This window comes from Symphodus melops (genome assembly GCF_947650265.1).
Source record: "Symphodus melops genome assembly, chromosome: 13".
Classification (NCBI taxonomy): Eukaryota; Metazoa; Chordata; class Actinopteri; order Labriformes; family Labridae; genus Symphodus; species Symphodus melops.
Window position 1 is genome coordinate 4777492 of NC_136703.1, and position 15542 is coordinate 4793033.

The 15542-nt window shown below is 42.4% G+C and overlaps 2 protein-coding genes across 4 annotated transcripts in view; both read right to left on the minus strand.

Annotated features, from left to right (window-relative positions):
• arhgap4b (Rho GTPase activating protein 4b) overlaps window positions 1–9039 on the minus strand; it is a 34377-nt gene extending 25338 nt beyond the window's left edge. The window contains exons 1-2 of one of the 2 annotated variants that reach the window (XM_079359579.1): window positions 8863–9039; window positions 427–785 (exon numbers count right to left, since the gene is read on the minus strand). In XM_079359579.1, coding sequence (XP_079215705.1) covers window positions 427–496 — 70 coding nt within the window. In that variant the 5' untranslated portion in view covers window positions 497–785; window positions 8863–9039. The remainder of the gene's footprint in view (window positions 1–426; window positions 786–8862) is intronic. The other variant, XM_079359580.1, reaches the window with a different exon arrangement.
• A 1697-nt stretch (window positions 9040–10736) lies between these two features.
• LOC306833940 (U8 snoRNA-decapping enzyme) lies at window positions 10737–15505 on the minus strand. Of its 2 annotated transcripts, none has more exons than XM_079359582.1 (5): window positions 15392–15505; window positions 14242–14373; window positions 13985–14025; window positions 11380–11620; window positions 10737–11241 (listed from the first exon to the last, which is right to left on the minus strand). In XM_079359582.1, the coding sequence occupies exons 2-5, from the start codon at window positions 14371–14373 to the stop codon at window positions 10996–10998; spliced, it is 660 nt and encodes a 219-aa protein (XP_079215708.1). In that variant the 5' UTR covers window positions 15392–15505; the 3' UTR covers window positions 10737–10995. The 2 variants fall into 2 exon arrangements, with proteins under 2 accessions (XP_079215708.1, XP_079215709.1); XM_079359583.1 differs by lacking the exon at window positions 15392–15505 and adding an exon at window positions 14469–14597.
• Window positions 15506–15542: the final 37 nt, after the last annotated feature.

Here is a 15542-nt window from a genome sequence, read left to right on the forward strand (position 1 = left end):
CTCTCTTTCATTTCAATGATTGATAGTTTTGAATGGTGCCAAAGCTTGAAAGAGACTTTAGATCTTCTGTCTTATTTTTGACCAAAACGCTGCCGCGAGCAAAAGAGAGAGAACACTGGCGAAATGTAAAAAAACAGAAGAAAAAAAAAAAAACCAGATTACAATGATTCAACATTGCCAACATAATTTCTGCAATCCAGAAAACGTGCAGGGATTTGCCTGACATTTTTGGGAAACTACAAACATGAAATGTACCGAACATTTGGCATCTAGGATTTTGAATTTCGCTGCCCAGGTATTGAACTGGTACAAATATCATTCGATTCCAGATAAAATCCTATTGAAGTGTAAAAATCTATAGTACTAACACTATAGTACTGACATACACAGTGACAGGCACGTGATGCTGACGTAAAAGCGTGTTACCTTTCATCTGTGATTCGTACTCTGCCAAACTCCCCTTCTCCTTCCTCAGCTTTACGTGTGCTGTCATCATCTTTGGACCCTTGGTGCTCGTCTGTCACAGAGACCTTTGTTCCTGAGCCCTGATTCTTCTTTTAGCCTCAGTCTGTCCCTCCTGGAACCTTTCGACCTCAGCGCCTGCTCCGGCTCTGTAGTCCGTCACCCTTCACCCCTGACCCCTTGGCCTTGATGCTCTAGAGCTGCGTGCGAAGCATCCGTGTCAGCGTTGATCGGCTGCTCTCTGCGGGGATCTGAGTCAGGTCGATATGTTCAAGGAATCCCCTGGGTCGCTGATATGAATGCTGCTCCATAGGTGAGCTGGCCTGAGGAGCAGAGGGAGGACAAAATAAAGGGAGAAGAAAAGAAGAAAGAAGAGGATATGAATTACATGTGGACAACAGAGGGGGCAGGAAAGGGAGATTTACCGAGACCATGGATGAGAAAATGAGAGAGCCAGAGGAATGGGACGAATGAGGCCAGGGTGACAAGACAGAAAGAGACAGTGACACCAGAGTAGGGAGATTTAATAGGATGGACAGCAGGGATGGGGCGGGCAGAGTGATGGGGATGTGATGCAGTAAGGTTGAAGGATGGGGGAGGGAGAGATTAGAGGTGATGAGTAATAGTAGTAATGAAGGGCGTTTGTTGCTTAAAGGTCGGGGGTTGGGGATGTCTGTAAAGGTAATGGTCAAATAAAACAGCAAATAACTCTAATGATTCTTTTTCACAGACACTGCAAGAAGCATTGAAGAATTTACCGAAAGTCAACAATGACAATTAAAGCCTCAGTGAGTAATGTAGTTTATACTCTTTAAAAGCCCACAGACTGCATCATGTTATGTCAGAGTTTCTCTCAGTTGCTCTCAAGTAACCAGCAGCGTTTACACCAAGGGCCAACTTCTGGTCTTGGAAAATGAAGCCAATGCGGATGTGCAAAAATCCTGCAGTTTGTCCACTTGAGGCAAGAGCCCAGGAAGTCACATACACACCACAGCCCAATTTTTTTAAACAAAATAGGTCTGATTAGTTATTGTCCTCTCTCAGGCACAAACCATACGGGGAGGGGTTTTGTTTCAAAACAGATCCGCTTTGATTGGTGTGTGTTATCATAGTAAGGCATGTAGCTGATATGATTGACAGCTGAGCTGAGGCTTTAGACCCGCCTCAGCTCCAGCTCTCAATCTGTCATTGGGTTGACTGAAAGTTTGGCTGTGACAGGATATCCAGCATGGCAGCTGATGAGCCTCCTCCTGCCAGAACAGACGGCTGACGTCACTCAGGCGTCATCCATTAATATTTAGTCTATGGTTTGCAGATGCATGTTGAAACTACAATGCATCAAAGTCTGTTTTCTCATCATGAGAATGACTTCCCAACTTGCATGTGAAATTGGTTATTTGATTTATTGAACTCTGACAAATATGAAAAAAATAATGAACGGCTCTGCTGTAATGAAGGGACACATTATGGCAGATGAGGGAAGCTGAGGATTCAAACTACAGGGACTAAAACATCAGAATATATCTCAGTCTCTGCTGCATTGACGTGAGATATGAAAGACTCTGAACCTCTGAAGACTTTAAAGGAAGATTATGATGCGTTTAAAATGTTCAAAACTGCTTAATAAAAATGGACTTCTGAAGAATTAACTTCTTCACTGGTTTTAGTATAGTATTTAAAATCTCCGTCATACGTGGACATGACATCAACGTCTTACTTTGTATTGTACAAAGGTGCTTGCATGGATGTTTATATCAAAGCACAAACTGCAGTTAAAAGCAGTTTAAACACACACACACACACACACACACACACACACACACACACACACACACACACACACACACACACACACACACACACACACACACACACACACACACACACACACACACACACACACACACACACACACACACACACACACACACACACACACACACACACACACACACACACACACACACACACACACACACACACACACACACACACACACACACACACACACACACACACACAGAAGCATCTTCACTGCCCACATCCTGTTGCAATTTCTCAACAGGTTTTACGTTTCTGCAATGACTGCCAACGTGTGCCGCTTTAGCTGGAAACAATGTTTCACAATCAACCTTAAAATACAATGTGTGTATAACAGTTACACCAAGAGTAACTAAAAAAGTGACCTGCTGTATTGTGGTCTCCTCTGACTCGAAGACAGGAGATTAAAGTTGTTGATGCATGTTTGAAAATACGAAGGACTTTTTAAAAGTCCCGAGGTAACAAATCTCTCTTACTTTGAACTTAAGAAGTGCTATTAGCTCTGCAGTCTCACTTCCTTTCCCCAAACTGTGTTGGCTGTGATCCAGACAGACTTCAGAGACAGAAATAGAAAGTAAATCGAGAAGAGCAAGTGAACAAATGCAGAGAGAGTTATCTGCAAATGAGACTGTGAGGGCCGCGGGAGCACGGAGGCTCCGGAGGCCTTCATCAACGTGCGACCTTAATCTGCACAGAACAAAGCGGATGAAAATGATCTGAGGGAGAGAGAGACAGAGAGCGAGAGGAGGGCTGGGGAGCGACTCTGCAAAAGAGCAAGGAAAGAGAAAGAGATGGACATAATTGAGTAAAAGAGGGGGGAGAAATAAAAAGGTCAAAGAGGGCAGAGAGGAGGTGGTTGTCAGGGAACCGCTTTTTTTTTTTATACTTGAAGTCAAGGTCACAGAAATAAAGAGCACATTTGGTACACTGGAGAGACACAATGGAGATAAGAGACGATACATGATGTGCAGTGTGATAGATCCTTATTAAGGGGATTTTCTGCTCATGTCTTCTAAAGGAGGAAAAGCTTAGCAGAAGTAACACAAGTGGGACATTGTGTTTATGGTTACGGCCAAAACTGTACGGGGATTTCCTGACTCTGCTTGGAGCCAAACACTGTGCTTCACTGACAGTTACACAGTGTTACTGTACATAAAGTTATCTCGTGACGTGTTTTTTCCAGAATTGTATCTCCATTTCTGAAATTCCTACAGCTGCTGCCTGACGCGCGCAAACTTGAGACTAAGCCAAACATCTGCTGAAGCATTGTAAAAAGTCAAAATGAATAAAATTGCATTGGTGGGTAACAGGACCCTCTGCCAGATCTCACATCCTTTAACATTGACTTCTCGGAAATATGAGCTTTCTGCTGCATAAAGCCACATCTTTATCAGCCGACTATGTTCACAGATAAGAAGTGAAATGTTAAAAGGATGCACGAGAGCGTCAAATGTTAGATGAGGCTAATCTATTCTGTAGACGTGCAACAGCTGCATGATCTGTGCTCTCAGCGCAAGTCAGGTAGAGTCAGGTGTGACACTTATTTGTGTGACAGACTGATTGGAGAGGCTCTTATAAACACAAACATGGAGGGTGGAAGAGGCCTGATGCAACTCACGCTGCAGAAGGAAGCAGGGAGAGAAAAGACGAGACCAGATATTGTTAGATAATTTTGTTTAAAAGACACAAAATGGGTTGATCATGAAAGCACATAAAACAACAGAGGACATGAAGAACTACTGAATGAACTGTTTGACATTAATGTTGAGGGTGTACTGTAGGCACACTGACAACAAGCTTCATGAAATTAACTTGAGTCATAAACGACAGGACGTGTGCTGTCAAAGTAACAGGCTGCCGACCTCATCGTGAGTTTCAGCAGGAGATTAAAAAGTGCTTCAGTTTACAGAAAGGCAAGAGCAGAAGTGTCATCTACCTTTACGTTGTTTCACTTGACGCACAGTGTCTGGCAGTGAAGGTAGAAGTGCTGCGAGTAAAAGATTAATTAAGGCACACTCCTCCTATTTTCACATCAAAGACAGTTTATGAATCTGAGCAAGAACCTCTCAGGCTGTGTCAGGAACAGGAGACGTGCTGCAGGGAGAGCTGCTTACCATTGGTTGATCTGACCAATCTCATGTTTCAAGCACTGTGTTATAAGGTTGACCGACATGTTTAAAATTGACGTACTCTTTCGATGCAACGTTCAAATCTCTGTTATTTATTAATAATGGATAAGGATTGAAAATAAAAACAAAAACACATCTTTGTCCTAACAAAGGTGTGTAGGAGAGAAATGAAAAGATCAAAAGAATGAGGGATACCTCCTGAAATCTGTCTTGATTGCATGAAAACATTGGGAACAATGTTTCTGTACAACCTTAACAGTGACTTCGCCTGTAAATGTTGATCATTTAAAACAAGAAATGACCTGATATTGGGCTTCCAGGACTTCTATTTTAGTAGCTGTGGTATCAAACTCGTTTGAGTTGTACAAAGCTTAAAATCCTGGTATCATGACAACGCTCCAGTGTTGATCTGCGATCTTTGATAAACCAAATCTTCAACACAGAAGTATGTCACCACGGCTCTTAAACATGGCATAATACGTTAATAAGATTACAAAATCAAAGATTATAAAATCATTGATTCTCTATGAACTAAAGCACATATAGCATTAGCATCGCAGACTCAGGCTCAATAGTAGCCTTTCTAATACTACTCTGTCACCCTCTATTGCTTTGCAGCTTTAAACTGTATACACCTGATGCAAGGTTGTTTTTTTTTCTGTCCTGATGTTGTGATGACTGGTCCTTTCCATCCTCAGTGTCAGACAGAACGGGACAACTGAGAAGTGTTGGTGAGTTGTACTGTGGAGAATGTGTGATATAGCTGGAACTTGATTTCGAGGCTCAAAGTCAGGAAAGTCTTCCTCTTGTTGTTACCCCAGCATGGTTACAAGATGATGTTCAAATATAGCATCATTTAAAGCTTAAACTGAGCCAAGCAGTGAACAAAAATACTGGAGTAATGTAGTCAGTGAAATTATTCATTGTTACACAGCAGTATGTGGGAAGTTTGCTAACATTAAACACTTCTGGTCAATCAGACCAAATAAGGTTGTCGCAGCAAAAGTCCTCACTTTGATGAGATGTGTGAGAGTTAAATTCACGGCTGACACATTTAACATTTCCTGCGTAAGAGGTAGAAAGTACCACTTCTTCCCTCATGAGTAACACTGGCTCACTTCCAAATGAAATGTACACGACAAATTAAATTCAGAGCTTGTATATTCCCAAAGGCATGCAACTGCAAAACACTGAAACTGATCTGCTTTGAAGCCCTGGAAGCTAATTCACACGTCAGCTCATTCATTGGCTGCTGGATCGCAAAGCAAATCTGAATGCAGCTCACGCAGACACCCTCATTGCACTACAACAGGTAGTGCGCACTCATACTAGTGGCCCCGGGTTTCATTTCGAATGTGTCATGAGATTTAGGGCGATGCAAGATTAGCTATGCAAAGTAGCAAAATCCAGATTCATCGTGTCTCTGACAAAGTTTGTTTCTTGCCAGTGTCCTCCTTGTGCAGCAGCTGTGGGAACAAAACAGGAAACTGTGTCGTAGTCCGCAACCAGAGGTTTTCACTCCTGCACCATCTGTACAGACACAATTTTCTCTCTACCTGCGAATCCCACCCAAAGTTTTCAACTGCAGCTTAATCCTGTTTCTCATCACTGCCAAAACACTCACCAGAGGGACAAGTGCTTTCAAGATGGCAGTGAGGAACTACACAACATGTATGACAGAAAGGAAAAGGTGGTTGGCAATGAATTAAGTACAGCACACATAGTGTAAAGATACACATTTGTAACGTTGCTTGATAAGTATAATGTACTCACAGTATAAGGTGCCTTTCAGATTCTGGCATGGTATCTAATGGCAGGAGCTCTGAGGACAATTTGGCATCAGACTGAGCTGCAAATTAAGAGCCAAAGGACACAGAAAGACATTCCACTGCAGTCGACATTTCTCAGTGTCTGCTGTGTTTCAGTTTTATGTAGAGGGTCTTTCACAGGTAATGTTTATGGAAGGCATGCCTGTAAGTCCTGGCACAGGGCATAAACTGAGAAAACAGCTAAATGAAAACATCAGTGGACAGTTGGCCGCTGTGAGGGCTGAAGAGGCCAGCAGGCTGGACACATCTGCATCTCCTCAGGCAAAGTGAAAACACCTCTTCCTCTAGTCATCAGACATTTCCTCATAAAGTGGCTCATATACGGAGACCAGAAGAGTTCATTTTAGATTTGAGTTTAGTGCCGTTCTACTGAAGTACAGGTTGTATGAATGAATCTCATTGTGAGAACTACAGTGAGGGAAAGTGTCAGTGACCGACTCTAAAGGCCAATTATTAAAGGTCCATTCAGGAACTTTTGTACTGTCTAATTTGGCGCCCCCTATCAACAGGGTGGAAAAATCTTTGTGCTGCTCTGTTTAATGAAAAACACCCTCTCCTCTTATTGCTAACAAACATTTCAGTCACTGGGAATTATTGTTTTGGAAAATGTCAACAAAGGCTGTGTCTACAGCGTGCTGTTAATCTGCTTGTCTGACACCTACCCAGCAGTGGTTACAAGTATTTGAAAGAACCACAACGAAATGATCGTGCCACCCACGGCCTTCAAGCTCACACAGAGGGATCAGTATTCATTTCATTTATTCATAACCAGTTAAAAACTCTCCACTGACAGCTTTGCTTAGCGTACATAATTATAAGGCAATATACATACTGTAAAAAAATACTTCACTTCGTAAAGACACCATCATGCATGAAAAGATTGTATCAAGGTTTATTTTTTAAGCTGATATTTAAAGGCTGGGTGTGTGATTCTGAAATATATTGGGCATATTTATGATTTATTGTGACGAATGTAATACGAAGTAAAATCTTTTGGTTGAGCAAATAAAAACTACAGCAAGTAATCTGACTAATGTGAGCTAAGTTCGGTTCTAGTTTAACAAAACTGTTGCTCCAAAGCTAACACACACACACACGAAGCCAACGCAGCAGCTCAAACTCACAAAACTCACAAACTGTCGTGCTGCTGAAGTTACCATCACAGCAACAGAATCTTGGCACAGCACAAAGTAAGCCAAATGTCCGTGGGCAAGTACTGTGTGATTCGCTCCGAGCCACTGTGTTTGTGGCCCACTTACAGAGCCAGGACCCCCCCCCCCCCCCCCCCCCCCCCCAAGCATACCCACAGAACGGACAGTAAGCAGGCCATGACACAAAGAAATGCACTGATTTTAAAAAATGCATTGATTTGAATCAACTTCGATGGTTTTCTACGAGGCATGTTATGTATTTATGTTCATTTCTGAGCAAACTGGTGTTTAGAGATTTCACATGATGTATGCTACATAGACATAGATAGAATTTATTTGACATAAACTTGAACTTGCATGCCCCACTTATAATCTAGCTTACGAAATCCTTTGTACACTGCAGCATTTTCTTGGACTAAAAAATATCCGAGCCCTCTCCACCACTGCAAAATACATAAATTAAAGATGTCTTTACATCAAAAACAACACAAGGATTGTAAGAATTGCTCATATTGCTTCAAATGTTCACGCAACTCAAGTTGCTCTCAATTATTCTGATCCAGACTGGACTTGTTTTTGAAAGCCAAATATCAAAAGAGCAGTATTTCTCACAGTGAGCTGCGTTGCCATGATTAAAATCAGTGTTGACAGTGTTGAGCTACAAGTCAACAGACGGGGATTCTCTTGGCAAAGAAGCACACTGTATGTTTAAGACACTGCACCTGATGCTGCGAGTAGACCTCCTTCGGGGGTAGAAGGAAAGGTAAGCTAAACTTCAGAAATCAGAAACACTTGATCACGTACAAAAAAAGCTTCATATGTGACAGCTTCTAATGTCACAGGCTGCTCTGTTACATTAGCATCACAGTCTTTGTTGTTGCACTATAAAGCAACAGCACAAAGGAAGGGCTACTGTGGAGATGAGAGGGCTGAGTAACCATTTGCTCTTCTTGTAATAATGCAGTGTGCGTTAACTATCAATGTAGTAGTTGATAAGGAGGGGGGTCGGGGGGGTCGAGTGGGGGGAGGGGGGGGCGGGTTGGTGGAGGAGGGCATATGGAAAGCCCAGGAGTATTGAGTTATATTTACATTGGCCGTAAATCACCCCATATGGTCAAGACCCTGTCGCTCTGCTCCACACAATGGCCACATATACAACACCTCAGCATCATTACAAAAGCATGTAAACACACTCACACATACACACACACTGGGCATCAACACTAAAAATGGTGCACACATATTACATAATTGATATCAGTGACTGTCAGTGGCCATTTGTCCACCAAATCCCCAAGTGAATACAGTGTCCCCTTTAAAAACAAAAAACTACATATAAACACAGACACATTTACTTTAGTCACGCATGTACAAAAGCATGCAGGCAGTTTAAACACACACACACACACACATATATATATACACACAGGTTGTTTTTGGATTCATGAGCAGCATGACAGCCGTACATACCTCACTTTGTTGTCCTCTGTGTCTCTCTTTCTGTTCGTCAGTTCTCCTCCTCTCCTCTCATCACTCGTTCTCTCTATCTCACACACAGAGAGCAGTGTGTTTGAATCTGACAGATTTCTCTCAGCTCAGTACACCCCCCCCTCTCTCTCTCCCTCTCATTTCACACACACACAAAAACAGCCCTCCCTCCTTCCTTTCTTTCTTCCCTCTCCTGCCAAATACGCCAGATAGCCTCCCCTCTCTCGCTCTCACTCTCACCAGAGCTGCCTCTCTCCTCCCCTTCCCGCCCTCTCTGCCTTGTGAAGCACTGCTGAAGCCACGCCCCCTACTCCCCCCTCTCCTCTTGGTGGCTATAAATACCGCTGCTGCTATGAATATACTGTCTTCCTCCCTCAGCATCCCTCGCTCCCGCTCTCTCTCCCTACTCCATCCATCCATCCATCCCTACCCTCCCTCCCATGCTCGTTCTCTACATCCCTTTCTCTCTCTCACTGTGTTTTTCTGATGACCTTGTATTGCTCGCCCTTGCAACGCCATCACATGACAGCATCCTTTCTCTTCTGATTCTCCAATGCAAGACGCAACCACACAAATTCTCACTCACGCATACACAAATGCATGCATCAAGGAGTCATGTCCTCAAGCAGCTGCATGAGCGCACACACAAATAGAGACACAGGCTTGCAGAAACACATGTGCACACAGCAGTGTTTCGCACCAAACGTCTCCTGTGCTTCCTGCCTGTTAAGCCGGATGTGGTGCGTTTTTCCTATTGACAGCTGAGAAAAAAAAAACCTTCGATTGAGACAATATCAAATTGCCCTACAACCATTCCTTTTCAAATTGATTTGTTATTCCAAATAATGCCGACTCCTGCTCATCCTACATGTAGTGAGTAAAGGGACATAATCCTCCTTGTAAAAGGTACTAAAAAACTATGGTATCAAAACTAAATAAATGATGAGGAGATAAGGATCCATCCCCAAGCCTCCTTCATCTCTTATTTAAGTTTTCTGCATCAAATGTATCCGAGCTTTATTTATCACACTGAACGCAGTGTTGATAATCTGCTGTAGCGTGCATGCGCCACAGCAACAGTAAATGTTTTGCCTTATTCTATGATCCTATATTTCCTCCCAATTCAAATCGAACAATCTTTATTTGTATAGCGCCAATTCATCAAAAATGCCTTGTTATATTTTTCCTCAAAGACAATTGAAGCTACTACACTGCACAGCTTAATTTATCTGCAAAACAAATTAAACAGTGGATGGATTCATATTGCACACTTACAGTAGGTATCATGAACATTAGGGAAGCATCATGTCTCTGCTTTTGCTCTCTGCCAGCAAAATTGTCTGGGAATGAGGTTACTAACATCTGGTGCAGGCACGTTACGCGCACCGAGGGTACACTTAAACGGAATCAAATCTTCTCCCGTAGGCTGTATAGTATGTCACGGACGTAATTAATCCTTGGATTGCACCAGCCCTGCCGCACTAAGGCTTCACACATTAAACCACTAAAAATGTGAGCAGCAGAAAGACAGAGAGAGAATGCTACCTGACTGAGAGACGGCAATTTTCTGTCAATGATGCACAATTGATTCAGGCGGTTATGAATCGAGAATGGTATCAATGCATTGCCATATATGGTTGCACATGGAGTGGTGTTCAAAATCTCATGTGTTGTCTTTTGTAAGGTCTGAGGTGAGCATACAAGATTTAGATAAGGTTTGACTTCCTGATGAAGTCAGCAAATCATAAATTCATGATATGACAAGGGTCAATGGATTGTTAATGATCGTAACGATGGCTTTCATTACTATCCAACTGGTATTCCTGCTTGATGCCAAAAAGGACAATAACATTGAATTTAAATGAGTGCAAATGAATTTATTATCACTTTTGTTGAAGCAGTTGATTTTTTTTTCGTATCTGTTTGATGCGAAGTAGGCAATTATGAGTCACCATCTGAGAATCAGTATGACAGTCTGTGTGTCTGTGTGTGTCTGTGTGTGTGTGTATTTAGGCTTTCTGAGAAAGACTGCGTCGTACACTGCCGATGGCCAAACTGAATCGACAGTATGTGCATGCTTGAGAGGATGTTGCTGGAGTATGTGCAGGTGTGCTTTCACAACCGTTTCCTGTTCGCCTCCGTCAGCGTGAGGGCTTCTTTCAGGTCGACTGCGGTGTGTGTGTGTATCTTCAAAGAGTTTGTGAGGGCTTTGTGCAACTCCTTTGGGGCGACAAGGTTTAGGCGCAGAAGGGAGTCGAGCAGCTGGGAGCGAGCGTTGCCGATGAAAGAGTGCGAGAGGAAAGGTGCGAGGCCTCCTCCACCTTTCATGGTATACAGCGGGACTCTGACCATCCCAAGTACCTGAAGAGAGAGAGGGAGAGACAGACAGAGAGAGCAGGTGATGAGGAACAGAGCATGAGATTGGACAAATAGCTCCAATCAGTCATTCTACAAGGAGAAGGACATAAACGCTCACGCACGCACGTACACACACGTTACCTCCAGTCCATGATCTGCTGCAGTGGATGTAGCCGCTCTCTCCACCTCCCTAATCTGCTCCTCATCCATCTTCCTCACGTAAAAGTGAGTGATAAGGCGGGAGGAGGAGGAGGGAGGAGAATCAGGGGCATAGCGGGCATCCACATGCTCGTCCACTGATATAGGAAGCGCCACGCCCATCTCCTCCAACAATTCCCTGCTAAGCCCCGCCTCCAGGGTCTCCTCCTGTGGGTTGATGAGCCTGAGGTGTGGGAGGAGGGATCAAAGGTCAGTGTCAGCTGCATCACTCTCCTGAGACTCCTCATGTGCAGAAGTAAATAAATCAAGCTGATTGAAAAGCTCATCGAAGTCTTGTTTGCTGCTGCTCCTGCCTCACGAAGGTAAATTCATTCGCAACTGAAAGAGAAAAACTATCGCATTCTGAGACAATACAAGACTAAACAAACTATCTGACATGTTCGTTTCATAACCAGAACAACATAAAAGCCCTGCAGCAAGGCCAGATGTCATGAAACCCTTCTCTTGTTAGGGCCCGAGGCACTGACCAGTGCGAAGGACCCTATTGAAACCCAAATGATTATTAGGGCCCGAAGCACTGACCTATTGTGTCCCTTACGATTATTTTTCTCCTTTTTCTTTTTTTTTTTTCCTTCCGCCTCTTTGCCGCCATTTTTCACTGCCTGAACGTAAAAACTCACCAAAATTTCCAAGGTCATCAGTTCTGGCGAAAAATTTGATATTTTAGTAGTTTCATCATAAAAATTCACAAGATGGCTCAGTGGCGCCCCCTTGCAATTTTCAAAAGGGCCTCCTCAAAGAGGTTTTTTCATCCTACGTGCATGACATTTTTTATGCACATTAGGCATGCGAGATCTCACACAAAATCCTCCCATAGTCAAAACCAAACAGGATGTCCGCCATTTTTTTGTTGTTGAGTGGTTCAAATTCGCGTTTCACAGGTTAGCTATTTGAACGAACTCCGACAATAGAATTTATCCGATTGACACAAAGTCAGTGTCTGTGTGTTCATGACATGTTGAAGATCTCCCGTTGTTTCATCAAACAGCGTGGTCATACGGACGCGTTGTTCGTCACAAACAGGAAGTAGTTTGTTAAGGGGCTTAATATAGGCGTAGAGTCATCAAACATCACACACATGATCCCAGTAGAGAAATGAAACTGATCATGTGGGTAGAGAAAGTGGGCGTGGCTATATGACTCAGTGGTGCCCCCTTGAAATTTTCAAAAAGGCTTCCCCATAGAGGTTTTATTGTCCGACATGCGCAAACTTTTTTTATGCACATTAAGCATCTTAAGAGCTAAATAAAATCCTTTTACACCCATAGTCATAACCAAACAGGAAGTCCGCCATATTTTTTTTGAATGCAAGAAAAATGCCTCAAATTCCTTTTTCACAGGTTACCTATTTGAACGAACTCCAACAAAAGTGTTTATCCGATCATCGTAAACTTTGACTTTTACACAAATCACACTGTAAGGCCTGCTTCTTGGCCACGTGTCGTAGCTGCACTCCTGCAGTCGCACTCCCGCGGTCACAACACACGCCGACATGCACAGGGTGCTTCGGGCCCTTTGTCACCGCTTGCGGTTATAATTATCTATGTATTTTTCGTTGTCTTCTTTGGCAGTACTGTATTTTTAGTGATGCAATAACATCATTTATCCAAAAAATAAAAACTAAGCCTCGCCCCCAACCCAATCATGATTATTTAAATTGAACTGCTGCTCATCAGGACCAGGACGAGTCCACGAGATGCCAGTTAAGAGAGGGGGAAAATGATCTCTGTCATGCTTACCATGTCGAGCTACCTTCTCTGCCATTGTATCTTAGTCTGTGTCTCGTGGAAGAAAGGGTTTCAGGTGGGCAAGCAGGCAGCAAAAGTGATGCAACCCATCCAATCATTTTTAGTCTGATAGAAATAATTCGGACACATTTTTTGCCAGGCTTGTGATTTTTCCCGGACCATTTGAATTATGAATTTCTCTCTGAGTGTGAAAAGAATTTAAACAAAAACCTAAAAGAATATTCTTAAAATAAAATACCTACCTGAGTCATTTATTGTCATGTCAACACCACATACAACTTCTAAATAAGTTTGTTTACCTAATTACACTAAAGAGAGCACATTCGAGATCCTGACCATTGTTTCTAGTATGTGATGCCTATTTCATTACATTTGATTGTGTCACAATGGGTCTTCATACTCTTCTGCTTGCCAAATTATATAATTACACTGTGTTGTTGATTAATGTCCAGTACAATTTGGCAGGGATTACTGTAGATCACAGATTCCAAGCGGCTGAATCATACAAATATCAAGCATTACAGAATGTGTCTGATATTCACAGGCTTTAGCAACATGATAACTTTCAGAAGAACATGCCAGCTATATTTTTCTTCTGCTGCACTTCATATCATTGGTGTGAGCATAGCAGTAACTTGGTGTGAATATTTGTTCAGTGCTGTGAAGGTATTCATCCTTTGATGGAGCTCATCTGTGAAGAAAGAGACTCCCAAACCTGAGCTAAACGCACCTTTTTCACATTAGAGGATAAAACACAAGCTGCACCAGGAATGACTCACCCGCCAGGGAAACCCAGCAGACCGTCAAAGCGCATCTGCATCTGTGGGAAGTGACAAAGTAAGACTCACACAATGCTGCCCTCGCAGTACACACATACACAGGCAGAGATGCTGAGGGAGAAACAGGAGGGGTTTTTTAAGCAAACAGACAGGAACTCTAAAAGCAAATATGTACATAGCTTGTGTGTGCAAGGATTCAAACACTTTCATCCATGCACTATTCCTCCCACCTGAACACACTTACAAACACAGCTCACCAATATGATATGTCTGATGGGAATTCTCCCAAACAGCTGAGTTTCCGTGTCACAGTAGAGCATCACATGGCATGCATGCCTGCAGCCTGAGCATGCCAATGCCTCCTCCCTCGACAGCTGTCCACTCGCCATCTACAAGTAGACACACAAACACAGAGCTAATTTACACAAAGTCCAATGCTAACTGATCACTCTGCATGGCTGCCTACTTGATATGTGCAACCTACTAATATAACAGCATACAAATGCAGAACATTTTGTGGGTTTTTTTTGTTTTGTTCCCTCGATCCATCAATATGTTGAAAAACACAGTTTGAACCCACTGATTTAAATCTGAGGGTCTTCAATGCAAAAACCTTTTTGAATGCTATAGGAAGCATAAAGGATCTGTGCTTTGTAAATGTTTTAGCTCCCTCTCCTGGTGTGGAGGAAGCAAAGCCTGCACCATGGACTGTAAATTGAGTCCTGAACACAATGTGTTTGAAATTATACAATTATTTAACCTAGCCTAAATAGTTATTTATGTCTTACTTTAAATAACTTATGCCATAAAGTAGCCCAGGCCTGGTGGGTTGAAACTGAAATCTATTTTCACGTTATGATTCTATGACATTTTAAATTATTTTTATTGAATAAATTCTAAAAATAGAACAAAAACAAAAATACACTATTCTCTGAAGGTTTTTGTTTGTGTTTTCATGTTTCACTTAGCCATTAACCAATGAGATTTTAAAGGTGCATTATGCATTTTGGAAGAGAAGTTTGAAAGTTGGAGATATTGACAGATTCGGTGGTCTAGTTTAATAATGTAGTCCCTGTAATACTGGTTGAAGATAAACTGCCATGTGAGAAGTTATGGTGGGGGGCTGCAACACTAACTGCAAATCTCCTGGTCGCTTTTTAGCTTTAAACAGTGTTCAGGAACCTATTGTTTTTCTTTTAACATAGTTTGTTTATTTAGTTTAATATAGCATTTAATTGTTTCACTTCACTCTACTAAGTCTACATGGTGCATCTTTAACTTTGATTTGAACGATGTAAAAGAAAATATCCGGTTAAAGTATGACAGTGTGTGACAGTGTCAAACAACATTACTGGTGTTACTTTCGACTTTAAGGGGTTTATATTTTCAAACAAAATTAATGCCCACCTGTCGCTCTTCACAGGTAACGTGACTTCTGATTTAAAGTAAAATGCTTCGTCATTCTTCAATCAGCATTTTAAGCACACTACGTGCAGTTTACTTCCGCCACTTTGCCTGGGCTTTTAAAGTGATGACGTACTGAGCTCTGATTGGCTAA

What these genes read in the sequence shown, in the direction of transcription:
- LOC306833940 (XM_079359582.1), bottom strand. Translation starts at nt 14,373, where the DNA reads ATGGCGAGTGGACAGCTGTCGAGGGAGGAGGCATTGGCATGCTCAGGC. An exon ending in CTGCTGGGTTTCCCTGGCGG is followed by an intron (nt 11,621 to 13,984) that starts GTGAGTCATTCC and finishes CCCACACCTCAG; the next exon opens with GCTCATCAACCCACAGGAGG. An exon ending in CAGCAGATCATGGACTGGAG is followed by an intron (nt 11,242 to 11,379) that starts GTAACGTGTGTG and finishes CTCTCTCTTCAG; the next exon opens with GTACTTGGGATGGTCAGAGT.